We start from the raw sequence: 25432 nt of genomic DNA on the forward strand, positions 1-25432 counted from the left end.
CATGTTCTCTAACGAAGCTACAATAAAAACACATTACTGAGGGTAAGCCAAAAATGGCAGAGTTACAATGTGTGTGTGTGTGTGTGTGTGTGTGTGTGTGTGTGTGTGTGTGTGTGTGTGTGTGTGTGTGTGTGTGTGTGTGTGTGTGTGTGTACATGCCCATCTAAAGCTAGGAATAAAGTACCACAGTAGGGCTTCCGTGGGAAGGCTGAGTAGTTAGCCCTCTATTGTTTTTCTGTCCCTGATTTTCTCTGACTCAACACAATGGCTGACATGTCATTCTGTTATTCTTTCTCTGCTCCTAAAGGACCCTGCTGAGATGCCAAGAGAACATGGGGTGATATTTATCAAGCTTGTTACAAACCTTGTTCCCCAACTCAAATAACCCAGAGCGACACACGTTGATTATGTCACTGGATTTAAATTTGAATTAATGGTAAGTGTAACAGTGTATTTAATATTGGATAGGTGAAATGTTGAATTATTTTTTAATAAATCAAACACTAGTTAGTTTGATGCAGTGATTCCTTCTCTCTTTTTATCCTTTACTGTGATCGACCGATGCTCAAGCTTCCCATAGCTCTTGCTTCCTCACCTTAGCGTTGCCCGTCATTAAATCTTAATTGTCTGTCTCATGCCCTACTTTTTGTGCCAGCACTACAATGGCTGGCATTTTCTTCTGGTGTTATTTGCCAGTCGGGTCCACCAACGTTTCCCACAGCCGCTCTGCCAGCACGCATATTCAGCAGACCGGCCGCTTGCACAAATATTGTGCTGCCGTATTACAGTCCATTTACAGCACGTTAAGGCAACAGCAATTTATTTTAATCTCCAAAAATCTACATGAGCTGTTCACAATTTGACAAATGGTGGAAAATTCTGTGTGCATGTTAAAGAGAGCTATTACTTTTCTTATCAACTGCGCTACTTACTCTTTGGCCAGCAGCCTCCCACCTTATTAAAAATTTGACAGAGGGTCTGCTTATTACCAAAGTTAATGATATTTGTCACAAATAGCAGTGTGGTAATGTACAACAGGGGTGTTTACTAATGGTATTAAACCTGTGGTAGAGACAGAGGTAGAGAAACTGATGATGAATAGAGTAATGTGCGGTTCACACTCCTTTTCTTGCACACACATACACACATACACATTCACGGCTCTGTCATAGCAAAGTAGTCAGTACAAGGAAGTTTAAATACTTGAGACAATATTACATTTATTTGCCTGGTACAGATACACAACATGGACAATTACAATACCATACAGGTTTGTAACCTGCAAAGCATCATCCAATGAAAAGTGTCTTATTGGTCACAGACAATCACTTTCAATTAAAGTGAAATTAGACTAGTTTGATCATTTTACAATACCCCAACATTTTCCATGTATGAAAGCAGCCATCTTACAAAAACCTTATCACAAATTCAACACCCGCATGTGTGTGGCATGATCGAACGTGGTAATGGCTTGGTAAACAGAAATCTAAAGAAACAAAGATTTAAGCGTTCAGTGTGGTCAAAGAGAAATGCAGAATCGGCTCCAGTGAAAAACCTGTGGTAGGCCTCATCCTAATGTGATAACAATGTGTGTCTCCTACCAGCTCTGGGTCACTATTAGGGTCTGGTGTGGTCTATTCAGAGCCTTACAAAAACACAAAGGATAAAATCCAATAGACATTAAAAGACATGAGAAAATACCACAGTGTGGGCATGTGTGTGTGTGTTTGTGAGTTAAAGTGCACAAATTATAGTGAGGCTGTAAGATACAATAGTTGAACAGTACTCAGTTGTTGTTCATTGATAACATCAACTATATGTTTAGGAGAACAATTCTCATGCCTCAAAATGGATTTTAGAGTTTGCGTTAAATAAGGCCCCAATTTTCACATGTTCTGTTACTGGAGTTTATACAGATGCAATTTATACACTTATACGCTTTTTCCCAAGACATACACATCTAGGAAGCTGCAGTCTAATGGGATTAAGATGAAATAAAATAAAGGACAATATAAGGACTCTATAAAGACAATACAACCCGTAGCTATCGAGGCTAGAGACTGTTTAAACTTCCTTCTTTGCACATACTACTGTGTTTTTTCACTTTCATACCAAAATACAAATGTAACTATCTGCAGATAGCGTTTTAAATGTTTTACTAATGATTTCTGATAAACGGATTAACTAACACAGACCATGCCAAGTGTTCACTCTACCTCATCTGTGTAACCCCACCCAACATCACACTATATCTTGACAGAGTCACAGCGAGAGTGTTGTTCCCTTGAGAACATGGGAGCCAATTGTTTTCCCACAGGAAAAAGGGAATGTGTGTGTGTGTGTCTGGCATAAAAGCAATGACTAAAAAGCAATCAATTTGGGAGAACCGCTGATTTTTGGTCATTAGTCATGGTTGGGGTTACACAAGTAGTGGTTAAGGTTTGCCAGATTCTGTGTCTAAGTCTATGTGAGGTCCCCAAAAGTGACCAATCACAACATGTGTGTGAGTCTAGACAAATGTGAGAAATTGTACCATTAACTTCTGTAGGAAATAATATTGTATTAATGAAAAACGTTTTTACCATAAAATCTTTCAAATAGAAAAGGACAGTTGAGAAACCCTAATAGAAACTATAAGGTAAAATAAAATGAATCTTCTTATAGAAACAGTTTCAATCCTTTCAGCAGGTGAGCTGCTAAACCCTCTTTGTGTCTGCAACCTTTATCACTTCACAAGAAACTAGACAAAGAGCAAGTTTACAAAAATAAATCTGTGTAGTTCAGCCATCAGACATTCAATACGCCTATACACGCCATTCCAAAAGGAAGTATTACAATATTTGGCAATACTTCACATATGTCAAGCCAAACTATATACAAAGTCAACAATCTCTCTACCACCACTATATATATCACACTCACAGAATACAGTGTACTGGAGGGAAGTGATGTCCAGCTAATAAAGCTTTGAGAGGGGATAACTTTGTTAACTTAACTGTAATGTAATGTAATGTTAACTTCAACAGTCCAATTCAGCCAGTGGTACACCTAAGAACAAAGTCATGCAAAAAAAGTCTAACAGTTTTGAGTCATATGTTTGCTCCTGATTAGTTTCACGTAAGAGAAAAACAATGATTACAAAAGATCTTTTGAAGAGTAGCTGGATCAACAGTCACATTTTTTTAAATGACTTGAATGTGGAATTAAGCGACAGAGGCTGACCAATGAACATGTACGATTGCCAGTCAGTGTCATTCCCTCTAAAAAACAGTCACGTCCATAAATCAAGCCCTCCCTCGCTGTCAGAGGAAACCACCTCCCGAACAGCTCATTTTCATTTGTGCGTCAAGGCAACAATATGTCGCTATACACTGAGAAACAGTCAAGGTCATGCACACAAGGCAGCACTGAGCCAACACAGAGCAGTGGACCTACACAGACATTGTTTAAATCCATTTGCCTTTGACTAAATCTTGATTATATCAAATATTAAGAAAAAAATATAATCTGAAACTGTTGAACTTTCTTTGGTCGATAAGTTACATAAAGCCAGAATATCTGCACCTAAATGAACTGTGAAATTCTCTATGGTTCAAAAAAGAGATACTTTCTTCACAACTATTGAGTTTATGACACCATATGTACAAATAGATTCTTTTCAGTTTAAGATGAGTTTGTTTTGAATAAGTTAGAGTAAAAGGTGATCCCAAAACTACACATGGGAACAAGATGACGGAAAGAGACGCATGCATGCACACAGACACAAACATACACACATGAAACTGCAATTCCCGATGGTCGAGGGGTCAGTCCCTCTTCATGGTGCTGCAGAGGTTAGCCTGCTGGCAGAGTGAATGGGCTATTTGTCTGTTCGGTTTACGCATGATCTTCCTGTGTGCATGTGAGTGCGTGCACTAGTCACAAAAGCAGGCACAATAATGTATTCACAATTCAGAGCAGACCTAGACATGGTAATTGTCTGCAAGAATACGTAAATCTGAAATTTAAACATTGTGTAATCGTGTAATGGTCATTTGATTGTTTCTTTCAGTCGCTACCGAATCCAAAACACAGTTCAAAGGTCAAAATTTAAGTTATAATGTACCAAAAATCTGTGTACAATCGGTGTAAAAATATTTCCTTTCTTTGCCTCGGACACAGTTATGAAAAAGGTTTAGTTGTATAATCCAAACAACAAAGGTGCAATGAAACTAACATAGAAGTTATTTGAATTAGAAATTCACTAAAAATTAGATTTTTGTCAAGTTAACAGTCGTACACCAAAGCTGGGCAGCATCTCACGTCATATGTTACAAACAGCTGGCTCAGTGTGTGAACCCACAACTTGGTTAAAGTCAGAATGTTTATCTTGTATTACAACATTAATAAATAATATGAAAGTCCACACAGAATCTGAAATGTCAAAGCAGAGAAACAAGAATCAGTTCATCAATCAAACAAACAATAAAATGGCTGCTTCTCCACTGTTAGTATGTAGATAGACTGAGGGCATGTAACAACTGTTTAAACACTTTGTTGTTGGCAGTTCACTTCATTGCTACACAACTAAAACACAGAGTCAACTGTTCCATTTCCATTCATTTTTTTTGGTCACTTATGTTTCTCACACAGCACAGACAGCTTTTTGGAACAGTTTCGGCAAAATAAATTAAGAATTCACTTTCCATAAATAAAAACTAATAAAAATGTTGTTTAACCACAAAAGAGTTCCAGACATTTTACAGACACCTTTTTCTCATCCTATCCATCAATCACCCCTGTCCGTATACACAGCATGGTGTGACAGATTTCAAACACTCTGCAAGGGTATTTGGGTCTTTCTGTAAGTCAGTGCTCTGCTCTTCACCCCCTTTCTCTGCATTTGCCAACTGTGGCTTGTGCAGAGAGGATGCCTGTGTAACCTCCAAACGCCACAGAAGCAGCAGTGGCAGATTGACGCCTCCTTCCGTCTCTTTATCTGCATATTTCAGCTCAGCAGAGGAGACATTCGACGACACAGACATCAGGCATCTTTTCAAAAAGTTCAACTGCCTATTTGGCACAAGGATTTACTCTGTGTGTGCTCTACACATGACATGTTGTGCCGATTCGGATTTCGCCATGGCCGTATCCATACCCTGGCCCCGCACATCCCTTTTCCACGGAGCCGACGAAAGTCTTTTTGGTGTTGCTAACCCCAAAGCCATTGCTCCTGCGCTGTAAACAGAAGGAGCAGAGGCGTTTGAGGCCTTTCCTGAAGGCAGAGTTGGAGAGGCTGTAGATGAGACAGTTACAGAAGCTGTTGCTGATGGCCAGCCATGTGGTGAGGAACGATGCTGCAGGGTGGTGGTAGATCCCTCCACTCTCCAACAGAAAGTAAAGAATGTAGGGCAACCACAGGATATAAAACACACTTGTAATGCGGAACAGTACCATAGCGTATCGCTTGTCTGAGTATGTTGATGTGGGCTCCTGATACTGCGGTTGGTGGTGTTGGAGGTTCTGTGGTTGGGGGAACTGCCCATGTTCTGCTGCGCTGTTGTCCTTGACCACAGATCCCACAGTCAATCCTGGGCCCTGCAGCTGTTGGGGTCGGTAACGCGCGTGGCGCTCGCTGATCTCCCGGGTGTGCTGTCGGCAGATCTTGAAGATATTGGCATAGGTGAAGCAGACAGTGAGAGCTGCTGGGGCATAGAGCAGTGCAACGATAAAGCTTGTAAAAGCCGGACTAGTCCTCCACTCAACTGCGCACCACTCCACCACATCGCCATGGTAACCAGGTTTACCCCACCCAAGAAAAGATGGGAGAAACACCAGAGCAGAATAAAGCCATATCAGAATGATGCAGCAGCGCACTCGACAAGGTGTTACTAGCGACGCGTAAGTCAGAGGTCGTGTGATGGCGATGTAGCGGTCCACACTGACACACGCCAACGACACCATTGAAACGGACTTCAAAACAGACACCATGTACCCGAACACCTGGCAGGTGAGTTTGGGGTCGAGGCCCTGCAGGTGATGGAGGAGGGACAGGGAGGGGAACAGGCAGCTGACCCCCACCAGCAGATCAGCATACGCCATAGTCTGGATGAAAGCACTGGTGGTGTGCTGGCTCAGCAAGGGGGCACAGTGAAACACAAAAATCACCACCAGATTGCCAGAAATAATGAGAACAGTGAGGAGAAGTATGATAGACACTTCAAGGAGGCAGGTGGTGAAAATCTGGGAATAGCCTATCTCCAGCAGGCAGAAGGGAGCAGATGCGTTTGATGGGTCAGCGGAGCTCAGGTTCAGTGGATCCAGGGAAAAATTCGTCATCTTGGGCAGTGATCCTTATCTGAGGAGCTTTTTCTGAAAGTATCTTTGTGGTTTCAGTTCAAAATAAAGGCTCCATGTTGCGGTTCCACAAGGAGAGTGCTGCCATCTGCCATTTCAAATGCAGGAGGGATGCAAAGCAAGGGGAAGGATGAGGAAGATTTAAAACCACCAGGCACAATGAAATTATCACAAAAAAAAATGTCTCCCTTTTTCCAGTGAAGCAAACGTCCAAGGTGAAGGCACAAAAAGGCAAAAACAGAAGAAAAAAAAAGACTTTGTTCAAGGAATTCTCGTCCGATGCTCTTGAAATGCTTCCCCTCCCTATAAAGTCAGAGATGTCTTCCACATCTGCTACAGCTGTAGAAAGCGCAGACTGAAGCTGCCGTTTTATCTGTCCGTCGTCCAGAGTCACAAACACAGCTTCCAATGAGAGGGCATTACTGTGTAATGCGTTGCGAACATAAATTGAGGGAAGGAGAAATTCAGGATAATCTCTCCTTTTAATTCGTCGTGGAACTCCACCTCTGTCCCGCTTGTCTTTCCCGATTCTTCTTCTTTTCCTCTTCTTTCGTGCTGCTCCTTTACCCCCTTTTCACCACTGTTCCATGTCTGCTTGCTCTTGTCTCAGTTTCTGTCCGGACCTTCGCTGTAAGATCCCCGCAGACTGTTGTGAGCTGGGAGGATGAAGGCAGTGCACAGGGTACTGATGTTTAAAACATGCACGCACAGACACACACACATACAAACACACCTCAGCTGTTATTTCTATCCAGAGGAGCAGCAACTATGTCTGGAGTGGAAATGAGGTAGGCAGGCATACCGATGCTGGGAGAACCCCCCCCACTCGTGTTCATTTATTCTCTCTCTCTCTCTCTCTCTCTCTCTCTAGAAACAGTGGCACTGAAGCCCCTCCCCTTCCCCTTGAGTTCAACCAATGATCAACTGCAAGGGCATGAAGCTGCCTCCTTCCCCCACCCTCTCACTCCTCCTGTGTGTGTGTGTGTGTGTGTGTGTGTGTGTGTGTGTGTGTGTGTGTGTGTGTGTGTGTGTGTGTGTGTGTGTGTGTGTGTGTGTGTGTGTGTGTGTGTGTGTGTGTGTGTGTGTGTGTGTGTGTGTGTGTGTGTGTGTCTGACTGTTCCGAATAATTACCCCGGATCCTCAAATACTGTTTCACACTGTTAAAATTAGCAACACTCAGTATTAGCCCAGTCCTGCTCTCTGCATCCAGAAATGTTATGACTTGTTTCTGTTAACCATTGAATGCATGTCCTGGGGGGAAGTTTATGGGAAATAGTTCTATAAATAATCTTCCCTTTTAGCTTTTTTAGATAAACAATAGTTATTTTGTTTTCAGTAGACTCCAACATTATGCACGGTTGTAAATCTAATGTACAAAGTGGCGAATACTCATAAAAACATTATCAAGCCAAGAACATGGAAGATCAAAATACTTCTGATTGTATTTATGATTTCCATGTTGCTGAATATTTTAATTTGTTCATGTATTTGTGTGTGTGTGTGTGTGCGCGAGTCTGTGTATTTTTCTGTGTGTGTGTGCTTGTACATGTCTTTCTATCTATTTGGCGCTAAACAGTTATGCACCTGCTCCTGATTTACCATGCATCAGCACACGCTGCATCTCTTGACATCTTTTCAAGAATTGCTTTGATACAGTCAGATACACCCGGGTAGCATGACCGTACCAGGTCTCCCTCACAGCAATATCAACAGCCAGGTTTTTATTGCAAGGCTCTCAAAGGTCTGGTTATGACTCTATTAAACATTTTATTCTATCTTCTTAAATAGAATGAGCAAGTCCCTGCTGTCGGGGCATTAGCCACTCTTCCTGAGGCTGACACAGAAAATAAAAAATAAAAGAATGTCAGTTAAGATACTTAAAGACAAACAACTAAACAAACAGCAATACATTACTATATAAGCTGTATACAAACAACTACTGTCCCTGTGCACGAATAATTAATGACGGTGTAATTTCTGGATCATAGGATGTGATGCTTACATTTCATTACTCAGAATCTGGCACTAAAAATTACAAACTTAGTGGGTAGTAATCGCTGTCAGATTTAGTTCTGCTCCTCATCCGCCTCATCCTCCTCGTCCTAATGACTTTCTGAAGACTGCAGAGTTTGTCTCGTGCAGGGCAATTTGGTGTAGCGTGATCGAGACCCAAACACACCCACACAGCCACACACACATGTACACACACACACACGCACACCAGCCTGCACCTTTCCGCGATCCAGACACACTCTCATGCTTTCACGCACCTCCTCTGCCCACCACACGAGGAGCTAAAAATAGATGACAGTACGATGAAAAGGGTTGGAAGAGGAGGAACGGGAGAAAAGGATGTGGAAGGGGGTCAAAGGAAAACACAGAGCTCATCAAGGATGGGAGGGGGAAGAGGTGGAAGAGAGAAAGGAAAACAAGATAGCAGAGACTAAAACAGTAAGATGAAAATACAGCTGTGAAAAGATGGGAGGAAAAAGGAAGGGAGCTGGGAATATACTGTCACCAGGCTCCTAAACTGAGTGCCACACACTCCTGTTAGATGTCGAACTTACAGTTTGCTTCCTCACGGTTCCTCTCAAGGACAAGCCGCCTGTAACTGATGCACACCAAACAACCGCCCGAACTCTGGTATTATATAGCAGTTATAGAGGAAAGATAAAAGCTGATGCTTACAATAATGTCTAGTAAAAAGCATGTTACTGTTCATGTAATCTCTATAAACAGATTCTGCATGTGAATATGCAGAATCATTAGGTGTGGGACAAGAAGCCCTCTGGTTTCCATTTCTAATTTGGCCGATGGTGGACAGTGTGTGGAGAGCAAAATAGGTGGAACACACTGACTGAAATGCATCAGCTGTCGACTATTTAATTTATCTGAATTCACATGCAGATAGCTGTTTTGCCAAAACGCCCACAAAAGGTATCGATGTAAACATGTCAGATTGTAAAAGGTGTACGGGCAACAAGGTTGTGGTCATCAAATCACAATATTAGTTAACAATGATTTTGCTGGTGTTCAGGCAGTTGGGGTGGAATGCACTTATTTGAGGGAAAACTGCAAATGTTTTGTATTTTTACCTCATTACAAAACTATAAATACATTTGAATAGATCGCAACTAGCAAAGAAGTGGACAGCCAATACACCGTATCATCCGTTAATTAATGATATTTATCTCTGTACAATGAGCCTAGAGCTAGAACAGAAGTAACAGCAACATAAGGCAGGGGTCCTGACACTGGTCAGCAGATAAACACAAACAGGTTACTGTCTGAAGATGACACAAATTCTATGGATAATGAGGACTCCCTACATTCAACTCCAGGAATAACTGTGACCTTTGAACTGACTTATGGCAGTCACGTGTATTTAATGGCAAACTGGCTTTGAAGCCAGATAAAGCACATTTTGAAGTATTTCCATGTCTGCAAGCAGAAGTCTGACCAGCAATTAACACATTAACCTATGGGAGAGGCCTATGGGAGAGGCAGGCAGGCATACAGTCAAAGTACGGTCAAAAAAGCAGACTCACTAGGATGGAGGAGAGGAAAGAGGAAAAAAGGCAAGTAGTTAATGTGACAAAATACAAATGAACAGGCAGAAAGAGAGAGGCTGGAGGACTTAACAGGAGCACAAAGAGGTCTAAGTAGAAGTCGGTGAGAGTCAAGAGTCAGGCGTACACAAATACAAATGCGAAAAAAAGATAGGCAGACAGAGAGGTCATAATGTGGGTCCAACAGAGGCTGGCAGACAGGCAGGTAGCTGTGAGTGCTTGTTTTCCTCTCCAAAGGAGGTTGGTGCGGTGGGTCTGGGGACCGGGCCTGTGTTTAGCAGGTCACTGTGTGTCTATGCTATGAACCTAACCTAATTTCTAACATCCTGCTCCACTTATGGAGGTAGATGAGGTTTAAAACATCTTTTAATATGAAAAATGAGTGAACCAATATGACTCATCACCACCATTGACCAGACATGCACAAGAAAAATACAACCTCAAAAATCCTCCATCAATCCATTATCTATACTGTTTATCCTCGGGTCGCGGGGGAAGGTGAAGCCAAAACCAGCTGACGTTGTACAGGTCACCAGTGTATCACAGGGCCAACATGACACAGACAAAAGAGTGAAAGATAAGTTCTCACGTGAGAGAATGAACTGCATTGAATGCAACAACTCCATCTGAAACTATGAAGTCCGACTGTCTGCATGGACAGTAAAAACTTTATTGACCATAGCACGTGAACACGGTAGCTCGCGTTGCTGCACACACAGATAGAGATTTCTTATGTTATTATGCGAAATGTAAAAATGTTTTGGATCACCATGAAACTGTGGCTGGACAAATCAGAATATGGCGGGCCGCCAAGTCTAGATAATTAATGGAAAACAAACAAACAACAATTATAATTGTATTAAAAAGACTCTTATTCCCTTAAAGTTGGCGCAACCTGTTTGATACCAATTGTGAACTTAAGTTGACGGGGGGGGATCAGTGAGTCATCATCCACGTGGCAACTTGATCCACTTGATCTGCATGTGTTCCTATTATCTTTCAAGAAGTACACATGGGAATAATGCTGTTAGCTGGTTGCTGTCTAGACTCTCAAGCTCTCCCTGTAGTGAGAGTTTGAATGCTTCTGTATTGGTGATGAACCCTATCTATAAAACTGCAATGTCCATGGTTAAATTATATTTCAATATTACCACCAGACAACTGATTATAGCATAAAATTAGATTAAAACACCATGGCCATTTCTTTCAAAGGCTACACTTACTGGTAACTGAAGCGTAAGATAATTTTAATAACTATTTATGACCATAATACTGTAATAGGGTCACGATGTTACAGCCCCTGAGCACAAAACTAAATGTTGCCAGCCAATATGTCACCTCGTCTTTCGCAACATCCTTCGATTAAAATCAGTTGGCACCGGACCAGGATGCTGCTGAAACTCTGTAACTCTGACTGGCCTCCACTCACTATCATTTATGGAGCTGATGCAAAATGTGAGCCATGGCTAAAATAGACTAATGAGTTTATTGGTAACTGGTGGAGTGTTAATTAGTCAGCATTTGAAGTCAGTCAGGTATTTCCAGTACTTGGCAGCGGGGACCCTCATATCAGGGAGTTCATCAGGGCTTCCCAGGGAAGGAACCGGTTAAATATCCACGACCTACAGCCCTGCTTCCACTTCCATCAATGCCCTGCTTTCAGATATGGATGTACACCAAGTTCAGATGGGGATAGCACAAAAGAGGGCACTTGCTGGGACATGATGTACATAGAGGGAAATTGAGTACAAAGAGACACACACAGGCTGAATATAGAAAGCGCACAAAACTAATTAGGAGCTGGAACATGTTTGTGGTATGTACAAATTATAAAATAGGAGCTGAAACGGGAAAGAACAAATTCGTATATGAGAAGCTAAACTTTAATTAGTACCAATACCAATAGAAACATGAATGTGGAGGAAAATTCCTTCCTAATGAATACATATAATGTGCAGAGTACAATTATGCAATACATTTCAATACTCTCTTCTGAGCTTCTATGAACATGACCTTTTGTGTCTTAGTTCTAGTTTGATGAAAAAGAAATAACATCAGTATGTTGGTTTGAAGCTTCATCATCATATTGTTCTGCGAATGTTCTCTGCTACCTTGCCCGGCCTTGTTCTGGGACTAAATAAAACTCTGTCACAGTCAGATTTAGCTGCACGTGTTCTCCACACTTTTCTCTTGTGTTTGTTGGCTATTGTACACACTTGGAATGCTTTAGTGTTTTTGCAATGAATTCCTATCCAACTTTCTGTCCAGTGGCTATCGATACAGTGGCATTCTGATCCAATGTTATTGTTGTCTTTGTGAAAGTTCAGATTCCGTTCATACCACTCATGGAAGCGGAAAACCAGCATGGCTCCTACATTATTTTGGTGTAAAACTTCTATTTGAGTTGGCAATCTTCAAGCGTTCAAATCAGTACAGGACGGACAGGTTAACGTCAGCAAGAACATGAGGAGAAGGGTAAAAAGGAAAGAGATAGGAAAAGAGCAAAGGGAGAAATGAAAGGGAGGTCAGGGACAGTGAGGAAAAAGAGAGCGGGGGAGGAGAGCAGAGGGGAGGAAAGGGCAAAGCCAACATCTTGTCACCACCTGGGACCCAGCTTGTTGCCCGGGGATGTTGCCTTTACATAAGAACAGTGGACGGAGCTGTGGCCGAGAACAAAATTACACAGACCAACACACAGGAGAGCACACAGTCACCTCGGATCCCTTAACACATGTCCCCTTAGACAGATGTAAGCCAGCACACTGTGATTCTCTAACAAACCGACACAAAAAAATCATTTTTTTAAACACATACAGACGCAGGTTTGTAGAAATGAGGCAGAGGTCACAACAAGGAAAAGCAGCTATGACAAACCTAATGTTAAAAATACCCAATTGAAATCACCATAATTGAATAATAATAATGAAATTATCCTTCCCGATGACAGAGCCACCATTGTGCATCGCCTAATACAGGAAATTTCTGACCCAGGTCCCGAAGGAATTTGCAAAACTGAATACAACCCAAAACTAGATCAGGTTTTCAGAATCTTTTTTGACTGTGACTGTTTGAGCTGAACAGCTCACATCATACGATCTGATTCCTTCATATTTAAAGAGGCAGTTATATATTTTGTTTCTCCGTTTATGAACTGAGCATAGGTTAAAAACTACTGGTTTATACTGAGTCACAAAATCATGAGAAGTTATGGTCAAATCTTTATGATTATTCCTTCTTACAGAAACATCGACAAAACTTATTTTTAAATAAGTTCTATAAACCTTTCGGGATCAGAATCTAGTTCATGCCCCAAGTAATCAGCTGGTATTGTCTACATGGCAGCAGTCGTCACAAGTTTGGAGCACATGAGAGGGAACAGTGGCGCCTGGGGAATGCTTTAAAGACATAAACCTGAACAGCAACTGTTGCCAACAAACAGGAACAATAACACACAGGAGAAAAACAACTAGAATTAACGCCTCGCCTGTTTGCTTCCTCGGACTTATCAAGCTGCAGTTTACAGCCATGTTTTCCAAGTCTCATTGGACATGTAAAGAAGATTTTGAAGGAATGTTTTTCAAAAGGTACCAGGTATATGTTGTCATATTTATACTATGAATGGTGGAGTTATGGCCTTAAATGTGTTTTGTGAGATCACAGTGACCTTAACCTTGATGATCAAATCACCTCATCTTTGAGTCCATGTTAATACTTGTACCAAATCTGAAGATATTGAGATAGTGAGGAGAAGTGGGACAGACAGACGGACTACAATCCCCAGAAGATAAAGCCTCCGACCATCGCTGTCACCGGCACAGAGGCATAAATACATCAAAGACATTAAACCAGTTTGAATTGAGTGCAAGATTTAGAAATCGTCAGAGATGATGTAGACAGTTTGCTGATTCACCTAAAAGTGAAAGGTTTGTGCCGTCCTGTTTCTAATCAATCACGACACCACCAAAATTAGGGGATTGTGGCAATTTGGTGTTTCTTGATCATCTTTACAAAGACAATATTTTGATGTGGTCTTACCTTTGTGATTAGAGTGCGGTACTCTTCCACCTGGTGGTCATTGTTGTGGCACCCTGCCAGGAGCTGCCACACCTCCCCACGAAGAGCTTCGGGAATACCACTCCGCACCAACGCTGGCAGCTGCCTGGGCCGCACTGATAAGTTCAAATGCCTGATAGAGGAGAGAAAAGGAGATTGTATTTTTTACTTTATTTGACTTATTTCAACTTTATTACTTACTTACTGCTTATTCTATCAATCTTTGATGTAAGGTTCTCTGCAGATTCATCACATGCACACACAACAATTAATCCATCCCCGAAATTATTTTGCACCCTTTCCCCTGACATTAGACTTCCCTTATTCTACCCCTGCTGAATTTTTTATGTGAAAACAATAGACAAGACAAGAAACTCATATAACATCACAGTAGAATACAGAGAAGGAAATGTCAGCTCTTTCTTTCTTCCTCCCTTACATTAAAATTTCAAATCTGTTGGGGGAATTCTCCATCCTGTGCATACAGTAAACTTAACTGTGTGAAGTGTCAAGTGAACTCAGTCACCTGCCCACCCACTTGTAAGCGACAGAGGCAGAATTAGAAATACAGAGAGGAGGAGGAGGAGGAGGAGGAGGAGATAAACTCCGAGGCACAGCTGCAGCTAACTGTCGCTTGACTGGAGCTGACAGAAAATCCCTGAATCCCTGATGATTCTCTCACTTTTTTACTCTCTGAGTTTGTTGTGTTTATTTGTTCCGAGTGTTAGGTTATGCAATATGAGGCATTTTCTGCAGAGGCTAAGAGGGGAAACAAGAGTGTGCTGTGTACTTGTGTGTGCAGGCATATGACGTAAGTAATGCCAGGCCTGGTCCTTAGGGGCATTAAGTTTGTAAAGGGCTTTCTGTGATTTGCCTCTCTGCGCTGCATCCCCACACTACATCGCTGTATCTCACTATGCCACAACACACAATCTCACATACAAAGCCTGGTATTATGACAGGCTAGTCTTATGATTTCTTTATTCGGCCATTTTATCGGAGGCATATATCTCTAAAATATTCAGTGCTTTAATGGTCATCAAAGGATATTACAAATACACTAATCTAGTCATTGAAAAAGACAATTTGATGCACTATTATATATTCATTATCATTTATGTATTATCATAGATATATGGTAATACCCTTTGTTTAAATGTATGTTCTGTACCTCAGGTATATACTGTATATTAGGATAGAGAGGGAGAAAGAGGAAGGCATGCTGAACAGTGCATGTGTGAGTGGAGGAGGCTTAACTTGCAGCAAATTAAAGTCCAGACAGTTTCTATTCAGTTCATCACAAGCTTTTGATTAAAAACAAATGCAGTAAAGGGAGAAGGAAGCCATGTTAATAAGCTGCTTATCAAGAATGCCTGCCTGCTGCTTTTTCTTTCATGAGCAGAACGTCCGCTAAACCCCCACCACCACAAAAATGAATACTGTGTGCGTAGACCTTCATTGCAAATGTGATAGAAAAAGTGGAAGGACACAGAGAACGAGGGAACAAAGCCTCACCACTTAGATAGTAATTCTCCCCAGGTTTCCAGGATCTTCTCTGCACACTCCTTGGAAACGTCACCTGATCCACTGAGTAGCGGCTCGTCGTTATCTGGACACACACACACATGCATAAAACAACAGTCAAAATTTGTGTGATCGTTGTTTCCATCTTGCATGATGTATGTAACCTTTAAACACTCCAAAACTCATGCATGGGAAATAAAAAATGATTAACTTAAAATGTGTGTGTTCATCGACAGTCAAACTTCCTGCTTGATGGTGTTAACAAGGTGTATTCCACTTAGAGGCACTTTGTTTCTAGATGGATGATATGTTCATATCATAGACTATAGATCCTCTCGTTTTATGTTTTGTGATGTTGTATACTGTGATGGATTAAGCTGAACTGCATCTGAGTTGTGTACATAACACTGAACTTGAACTACAGCTCTCTAAATAAATGCCAGTAAATTGAGTCTTGATGTGGCATTTTATAATCTAAACAAATAGTTTTGTTCAAAGCTGTACTATCTATACTGAATATTGTATCCAAATATTCATAACAAGCAATCACTGAACATGCTGTACCAAAAGACCAGTAGACCAAAGACGAACACAGAGAGAGAGAGAGAGAGAGATACAGAAAGTACTTCACTGATGTTTTCTGCCTAATAGTTTCATTGCTGCCGACACCACCGCACACACACACACACCACTGCTAGCTAAGTACTTTGTGATGATACAGTACATACAGTTCTGTAACACAGTGTCTGATCACCCACTGGATTTGAACTCCTGTGGACCACAAGCCTTTTACTGTTACAGCATGAGTCAGAAGATGAAAAGTGTTCCAGGCGGCATACTCTATTCTATTTCACAGCAGTAATAGTTTTATTATTGTGTCTTGAAGGTGCTTGCTTCTGAATGAGGTTGGTCCTGAACAAGGACACCATCAGGGCCCAGTCTTCTAAAGTTAATGCTCACCATAATTTATATGATCTTGTCAGTTAAGTGTTTGCTGCTTTATGTGTCTGACAAGATCAAGTACAGGAAGTGTTTCAAAAGGTGGAAAACCATTTTCATATGGTTTAGCTAGTCAGAACCACATGTTGCTCTATGTTGTCATATTAGTGAGGAACATTTTCATATGGCTTATATAAAGAAATGATTGCGATTGCAATATCAAATCCTGATTTTTTATTATATATTCTTATCCTTCTGTATTCTGTGACTTTAATTACAGTGATGAAAAAGTAAGACAGGATCCAATCACCTTCTTCTTCATCATCCTCAGGTGGTGAAGGAACCCCGGTACCAGGCCCAGTGGGCACGATGCCGGGACTAGCCGTGGTCTTCCTTTTCTCCCTCTCATTCTCACTTTCCAAACTCACCACCTCATAGAGTGTGTCGGAGGCAGGACTCTTGCGCTCCTTACGCTCCATCTGAAACAACACATGAGGTAACATCCTCTGATTAGCTGATAAAACACATGTTAGACTTCTTTTCTTTTGTTCTGACTATTCAAGCCCAAAGCTGATATCCGGTGCCATTCATAATGACCACTGACCATCGTCTGGACCGATTTAATCATGACTGGAGAAATTGTGCCTTGACTTGACATACCTGGCGGAGTTTAAGGTAAAAGGTCTCAGTGTAGCTCCGCTTGCTGAAGGGCCAGAACAGCCTGTCATTGGGCGAGCACACTCTGACCCTCGTCTCCAGCAGGAAGCGGACCGGCTCCTCCACCTCTGTGATGACCAGGTCCACTGCTGTCGTCATGTACATGAATTTATCTAGAAAAACAAGAAAAACAGTTGCAGTGTTAAAATGGAAATAATTCAAAAATGCTGCGGATTGACTTAACTGTGTTTAAAGCTGAATTAATGGTGGTTTTGCATGTGGCATATCGATGGAATACATAGTATGCCTGGGTAGACTAGTGTACTTGTCCTTGACAACGGTAATGTTAAAATTGTACTTTCTATGAAGTATGCTAAATTAATTTATAGTACACCGTCATATCATAATTTTACAATTATTTGCTCTTTTACAGAAGGATTTTAGGATTTATGCTACAAGTGTAAAGGGAATTTACCACTTAGGAATGTGATTTTAACACTTAGTGAATGTGAGAAAATATTGGTGTGAAAATAAACAATCACCTAATCAGTAAAATATGAACCAAGGGAATAAGAACTGTAGAAAATAGTTGAGTTTTATTAGAATTTTCGACAGGATTTTGGCCGTCACCTTTGGGCGTTTCCTCATTCACAGCCTGGAACTGAGGCGTGTTGGGGTTCCAGCTTCCTGTGATGATGTAAGATTTCCCGTCAGAGCTCTTTCCCATTGACTCCTGGAGGCACAAGTTGGAGGAAGTTAGAAAAAACACAAACACACAACAACACAGACACACACGCACGCACATGAAAACAGCCGCCTACCAGGTCCAGCAGGTGCATGTCACTGTTCTTCACATTTTTCCCTGGGCTGAGCAGAAGACCAAAGCACCTAGAGAAGAAAAACACAATAATAAATAAACACATTAAGACACACACACACACACACACACACACAAACACACATGCACAGAGGGAGACTAGGGAGAGAAGCAAAAGGAAAAAAGATTACGTAAGAAGAAGAACAACAAAAAAAACAAGAGCGGGAACCAAAGACAGAACAATAAATCTCTCTATAGATTTAAACCAGTTGTTTAACACCACATATTTTACTGCAAATAGCTTCTTGGACTGAGCCTTTAACAAAGACCAGAATATGGAGAATATTAAACACAGCCCTCCACTCCTCACCATCTCTGGATTTATCAAGCGATAACAAACCATAAAAAGTGGTGGAATGTTTACATTTCCACAGATTTAATAAACCATGGAAAATGAGGAGCCGCGAAGACATTTTCACCTTAATCACTGTCTTACAAATGTGCCGGGACACTTAAAACCTGACAGAAATGCGGATGTATAGATGTTCACTGGTGTGTGTTTATCAATAAGAGCTAAGTGATTCCCTTCTTGTTAATGTCTGGTCAGTCTGACAGATGCAGGCCAGATATTTTCCTTCTACACGACAACTCAAGTGTGACGGAGAATTGAATTTTATATCCTCCATCATTCTCTGCTTGTGCATGTTTTTAATCACATTGAGAGATATGCTGCTGAGTTTGTTGTCTTAGATGCTCTAGGTTGTAAAATCTGCTGTAAATAGTGTTGTCTAAATACCAAAAGGATCTCTCATTTAAATAAATAAAAAGAGCATTGAACAATAGGGCTTCACAGTGTTTTCATGGACATTTTTACTGTATTTTGAGAGTAGTGTCACCACTGACAACAAACAACAACATTCAGCGAGCCAATCACACTGTACAGTAATCTGTTTTACGTGTGTGTGAGTGTATGTCCTTAATTTTACCTCTCAATGGCAAGCTCCTTATTGGAAGTCTGCTGGACATAAATCACTATTTTCTTGTCCATCCCTGCGCGCAGCTTGAAGCTCTGCTTGTCCTTGTCCTTTGCTACAGCGCTGTACATGAAAAAACAAGAAACACTGATTATTAGATAAAGGATCTTCAGTGAAAAACAGAGATAAAAGTAACAAAGTCATCGTTAAATTGGGTGAAAGATAAAAGTTTACCGGTGACACAGTAAAGCTGATTTACTTACAATTGAAACTGAAACCTTAAATTGGAAAATAACCAAATGACATTACATTCTAACGTAATATTTGACCACAGGCTGAGAAGACAGGTCATTTGTTCTACACTGATATTGCGAAAGGGAAAAAAATAAAAGGGGTTTCTATTTTAAAATACAAGGGCTTTCTAACTTATACAAACAATTGAAGCAAATAGTTTTTCTTCTGTTGGACAACTACATCAGTGGAACTTATCACTAATCTGGCAATCAGTTAACAAAAATGAAGACCATGGCTCATGTTTTGCACAGATCATAGAATAGTTAATAGAAGTGTGATTAAAAGTCATTTTCTGTTGCTGATTCTTATCCTGCTCTGAAAGCAGAGACATTTGAAACAGGAACAGTAATCAACGGCCTCCAAACTGACGCTGACGCACATTTTCTGAGGAAATATTAAAGAAATTCTCACATAAAGAGAATCTTGAGTTTCCGATGAATCCACTGATTTAAGATTAAAAAACATACCGTGCTGCCAGAGCTCACATGTGGGTTGACTACAGATAAACAGGCTTGTTTACAGCGAATCAAATTCTATTTCATTTAATTCATGTTATTTGTACAAGGAAACATTACTTGGACATAAAAACAGCACATATGTACCTGCATGTTAAAGTTGTTTGTTTGGAAATTAGCAAACTAAAAATAATCAACCAGGAGCTAATGAGGAGGAAATGTTTGTGGCTAAAAACACACACAAGCATTTGGTAAAATGTTGTTTTGTTTTTCTTGATAAGCCAAGTATCCAAGGCTGTTTGTGAACATGCGGAAATTAATGTGAAAAACAAAACAAAACAGGTCAGGACAGATTGGTTGAACTGGAGTAAACACAGGAACTTTCTCATGATCTCTTATCCTGTGTGAAAAGGTGCGCAAGTGTGAGATGATAATAAGTGCTCAAAACATAAACTAGTGTGATTCTCTATTGTGATATTTTAATAATTTTGCAGGTTTTAATCGTTTAATTGTATTATTAAATAAGTACATTTTTATCATGTTTAATAATTTCTTTTTCTGGCATGTTCTTTCGATGATGATTAAATGATTCATACCTCATGGGCAACATCTATTCCACATGCTATTAACCTCAGGAAGGCTTGTGACTTTAGCAACTGGGTCACCCAAAAGTCTGTTTACTTGGAACAACACTAAAAGTGGAGCAGCATTCTACTGTGTTAATGTGCATGACACAGGTCACTTGGTGGGAAACTCTGGTCATTAGGAAGAAATTTTCTTAAAGGGGACATAGCATGCCCATTTTACCACAAGTTGATATGGTTCCTTGGGGTCTTAATGAAATGTCTGTAACATACTTTGGTCAAAATACCACAAGGATCATATAAAACAGCACCCTTTTTACCCTGTATAAAACAGCCCTCCACAGAGTGACCTGTTTTGAGTGCCTGTTCCTTTAAATGCTAATGAGCCAGCTCCCCCCTCCCCCCTCTCCCCCCATGATTTTAAACGATATAAATTACATATTTTATATGATATAAATTATCAAATATGCATCCCATACTTTGTATTCCCTTGTTGTCCTGGAGTTTTAATTTTCCCAATCACATAATTAAATGTCCCCTCTGCCCATCCACTACAAGCACACAAGCAGACAGACAGAGAGAGAAAGAGAGGGGGGGGCTATGAAGACCATCATTTACCCCGAACCCCGACATTCAACGGGTACAACAACAAGCGGAGAAAGCAGAATCGCGGGCTGACCTTATATATACAGTCTATGGGGCTGACCAGCGGAGAAATGCTCGTCGTGTGAACAGCCAGGCGGCTCGCGGCAGGCGGCTGCGCTGCCTCGCAGCTGCGCTTCCGCGTCAGTGTACCCGGCGTAACTACTGTAACCCGGCGTAACTACTGTAACCCCCGCGTAACTACTGTAACCCGGCGTACAGTAGAGCTGAACACTGCGGAAGTCTTCCACACAGCTGGCAGTGTGGAAGACCGCTGCGAGCAAGCGCCCGTTCTCAGCGCGCAGCCGCCTGGCTGTTCACACGGGACGAGCATTTCTCCGCTGGTCAGCCCCATAGACTGTATATATAAGGTCAGCCCGCGATTCTGCTTTCTCCGCTTGTTGTTGTACCCGTTGAATGTCGGGGTTCGGGGGTTACAGTAGCGCTGAACACTGCGGAAGTCTTCCACACTGCTGGCTGCGGGCGCTGACACAAATTCCAGCTCACGCACGGGAGAGCGAGCGGTCGCTCCCGAGCAACTGCTGCAGCCTCCCAGTCCCAACGATCCAGACAAATGCCACATGTGAGTGAATCGCGGGCTGACCAGCGGAGAAATGCTCGCCCCGTGTGAACAGCCCGGCTGCGTGCTTGGGAACGGTGCTGCTGCCTCCGGTGTAAACCCGGAAGTAACGAGTGTGGGGGGACGGGGGTGGGTGGGCCAAGACCATGTAGGGAGACTTCCAGTTCCTTGTTACGACACAATACCCAGGAAGCGCAATCGAGTCGCTCAAGCATGACGTTTCTGACTTAGAGGAACTATAACAAAACGCGCGAGTGTTTTTTCCCCAGAGTTTTTGGGTTGGTAGACATGCCAGATACCCACATTAACCTGTAGAAGCACTAACAAAGTGGAATTTGCATGCTATGTCCCCTTTAAGAACTCGTTAAACATTAAGGCGGCAGGATGTTGCAAACGAACAATAAACTTTAATTTTGAACGAAACTGCGGCTCACTCTCCAAAGGTATGAGCCATGCTGATTCTGTCTTGGTGATTCTGTTTTTGTTCATTTTACAATACAACACACAGAGAGTACAACTAGTTTGTTTTAATAAAATTGGATCACACAAGATTTTGTGGACATGCTAGAAATCTCCAGTCATTTCTTTTGGGCATTCTTACGATTAAAATGTTAGAATGGTTTAAATCTGTCATTATGTCTGTGGTCTCTTATGTTTTATAAATTTGTTATAAATAGGTAGATTTGATCTTAACGTGAGCACTGAGCCTTAGACTGAAATTGACTGAAAAAAAGACTGCACAATGTTTTGAGTTGACAAAAGATATTATCTCTGGCTACAAGATATGAAGCAGTGGAAGTCGAGTGGACATGTCGAATGTATGTATCATGATTTGGTCATTCCGCATTCGCCAAAGACAATAAGTCCTCAAAAATCGATTATCTACTTGATTTGAGACGTCTGTGTTTATCCAAAGCAGCTGTTGAGGCATCATTAATGATGTTGCCATGCTCTGCAAAAAAAATGTTGATGTGTAAATATTTGTCCCACCTGAAGGTACCCTTGCCATCGTCCTCCCTGATCTCCAGGCTGACGGTGAAGGTAAACAAGTCACTGTCAGGGGTGAGAGGAGCAGCCTGCTGAGATGACAGAATAGCCTTCTTCGCTGACCGCCGAAACGCTGTGGCAAAGCTGTACAATATCCTACTGACCTGCAGAGAGAGAGAAGTAAACACAAACAATAATAGTTTATTGTTAAGCCACTATACTGGGGAGGCAAAACAAGGCAAGTTCATTTATGTTGCACATTTTAACAACAAGGTAATTCAAAGAGTGTTTAAAAGATAGGGGGAAAAAATGGTAAAGCAACATATGACCAATAAAAAAACATTCAGATAGAAATCAAAAAAGGTCAAATTAGAAACACAACAGTACAATTTACAGTGCATTGAAAGTATTAGTAATCATTCTCTTCGATGAAAGGCCGTGGCAAACATGTCAAAAACAAGTCGGCCTTGATTTAAAAGAACTGAGAGCTGCAGCAGACCTGCAGTTCTCTGGCAGTTTGTTCCAGATATGTGGAGCATAAAAACTCAACGCTACCATTTCATGTTTAGACTCTGGGGACAGAAAGCAGACCTGCACCAGACAACCTGAGGGGTCTGGATGTTTCATAAGGTAGCAGCAGATCAGAAATGTATTTTGGCCTGAAACCATTCGGTGCTTTATAAACCAATAGCAGTACTTTGAAGTCGGTGCTTTGACAGACAGGAAACCAGTGTAAACATCTGAAAACTGGAGGGATGTGATCCTCTTTCTTAGTGAGGACTCGAGCAGCTGCAGTTCTGAATCAGCTGTTTTTTTGTTATTTTAACAAAGACCTGTAAACACACAATTACAGCAGTCCAGTCAACTAAAGATAAACGCATGGTCAAGACTTTTCAAATCCTGCTGACACATAAGTTCTTTAATCCCCGATATGTTGTTGTTTGTAATTGTCTTTATGTGACTGTTAAAATTCCACAAGAACTGTGATCGGGACTGGTTGTTAACTTCACCGATTACAGCCTAGTTCTGACTTTTAGTCATTCTTTCTTGTCTCCAAAGCCAATTACTTAAGTAAAAGAAGATGTTAACTTGTTCATTGCACTTGTACAGAGCTTGAATGTGATTATAGTCCCCTTTGTGATCAAGTCATGCAAACATGTGTGTCATCTGCGGAATTGTGGTGGCATATTTTGTTGTTTTCCATCGAGCTAGTGGGAGCATGTAGAGGTTAAACAAAATATCCCCCAAGGTAGAGCCTTGGAGCCATAACATTTTTGTCTGCTGAGATGTGTAATAACTTAAACAAAGTCTTTCCAGTCCTTTAAGCAGTTTACAAATAGATATTGTGGAATGTCAGACAGTCCTACCCAATTTTTCAGTTGGTTTAGTGTATCAAAGGGATGTCTGATAACACAAATATACAATTTATTAGGGTTGACCTATTACTGTTGTTGTTGCATTTGCAACAAAGAATACTCCAAATAGCCCATGGGTTAATTATTATTCGTTATTCTCAGACAAGGACATTTAATCATCGTGATGGTTTTGTGCTTTGGCACAAGGTTTAGCAGCACATGCAGCTGAAATGACTCGAAAGTTGAGTTTCGTAACCAAAATTATCGGCAACTGGCAAAGCATTCAGTGAGTCATTAGCATCGATTAAAAACTCAATCAAGCCCCAGCAAGAAAAGTTACCTAATGACCCACTACTCTACTGCCTGTGGACCCTCCAAACTATTAACCATCTTGAGTTTTGATCAGGATAATGATTGATATTCGTCTGTGAATCTGAGCATGAAGGTACTGTTACTATCAACATATTCTCAACTAACTACTACCAGAGACTGTAGGGTTCTGCTAACCCCCCCTCAAAGAGGAGCAGAGTTGGTGGGGGGGCAGCTACAGATGGCCAAGTGTGGAAAACTGAGTGGTAAAGATATATTTACATTCATTAAACACAAGTTTCCACACACAAGACTTGAGAATTGAAAGCTTTGCCAAGCAAATGTTATATTTTGTGTTTGATTATTACAAAAGCGACATGTGTGAGATAATAAACAGAGCTCTCCCTCATATAGAGGCTCATAGCACAGTGGTTTTGGATCACCTCTCATTGTGGTTAACAGTTGAGCCCGGGGGTTAGTGACTACGAGATGGTGCGGGGTAAACTGCTGTTATCAATAAATAACAACGCTCTTTTATAAAGCAGCCTCCAACCTTTCCTGCACAAAGCCTTTGTTATGTTCTTGTTACAGCAGAAGGTTGTCAGGGGATTGCAGGGGGTTTATTTATTCAGAAACAACGGGGATTGGATGTAAGCGATGGGGGATGAGCAGAGTTAGATGGGGGTCACCCCCTGTATTGAAGAAATTGTGACATCTTAAACAAAGGTATTATTGTTCTGACTATTACAATTAATGCTCCAGCCAAAGATGAAAAATTTAGAATGCCTACAAATGGCCCGTTTTATTCATTGTGTGCGATGGAGAGGAGCAGGATATGAACAGCTGTACTGCTGAGGGAAACTTAATGCGTGTGTTGGAAAGTTCATGCCCCTACACAGAGGATAAATGATCAGCCTTTAACACCACTCTTTGGTTTGGGGCGAGGCGAGATGACTTTTTTACCTCGATAACTATTAATGAACGATTATTATATTTTCCTCTGCAGCGTTATTTTCATCTTTGAGACATTTTTTAACTGATGTCACAAGCAACGATCTGCACCAATTTGTCAGAGCCCACGTTTTTTGTTTATCTCTCCAAACATGTGATTACATTTGTGTGAGGAGCCCAAATCACTTTAGTGAGACAAATATATTAAACATGTAATAATTCAATCACACAGCACTAGATGTGGATCTCTGGACAGGAGAGAAAAAGGGGAGGGGTTGGGTATGAGACTCAGCAGGGCTCGGCGTTACTATCAACACCAGGAGACTTGGAATTGTTTAGAAAGTGGCCTTGAGGCCCAACTAGGAGGTCTGGCTCTACAGAGGGGGAGCAGGACTGGGGAGGTGGT

The 25432-nt window shown here is 41.3% G+C and overlaps 2 protein-coding genes across 4 annotated transcripts in view; both read right to left on the reverse strand.

Annotated features, from left to right (window-relative positions):
• The window catches only part of LOC118125959 (rab GTPase-activating protein 1), a 64028-nt gene that overhangs the window by 24424 nt on the left and 14172 nt on the right, over nt 1-25432 (reverse strand). For all 3 annotated transcript variants that reach the window (XM_035185066.2, XM_035185065.2, XM_035185063.2), the window contains 8 exons: nt 22415-22575; nt 18882-18992; nt 17900-17966; nt 17709-17811; nt 17082-17251; nt 16732-16900; nt 15474-15567; nt 13941-14091 (listed from right to left, as the gene is read on the reverse strand). In XM_035185066.2, the coding sequence (XP_035040957.1) occupies nt 13941-14091; nt 15474-15567; nt 16732-16900; nt 17082-17251; nt 17709-17811; nt 17900-17966; nt 18882-18992; nt 22415-22575 (1026 nt within the window). The remainder of the gene's footprint in view (nt 1-13940; nt 14092-15473; nt 15568-16731; nt 16901-17081; nt 17252-17708; nt 17812-17899; nt 17967-18881; nt 18993-22414; nt 22576-25432) is intronic.
• LOC118125961 (probable G-protein coupled receptor 21) lies at nt 225-7194 on the reverse strand. Its single transcript, XM_035185073.2, has one exon. The coding sequence runs from the start codon at nt 6316-6318 to the stop codon at nt 5086-5088; it is 1233 nt and encodes a 410-aa protein (XP_035040964.1). The 5' UTR covers nt 6319-7194; the 3' UTR covers nt 225-5085.

This window comes from Hippoglossus stenolepis, chromosome 18 (genome assembly GCF_022539355.2).
Source record: "Hippoglossus stenolepis isolate QCI-W04-F060 chromosome 18, HSTE1.2, whole genome shotgun sequence".
Taxonomy (NCBI): Eukaryota; Metazoa; Chordata; class Actinopteri; order Pleuronectiformes; family Pleuronectidae; genus Hippoglossus; species Hippoglossus stenolepis.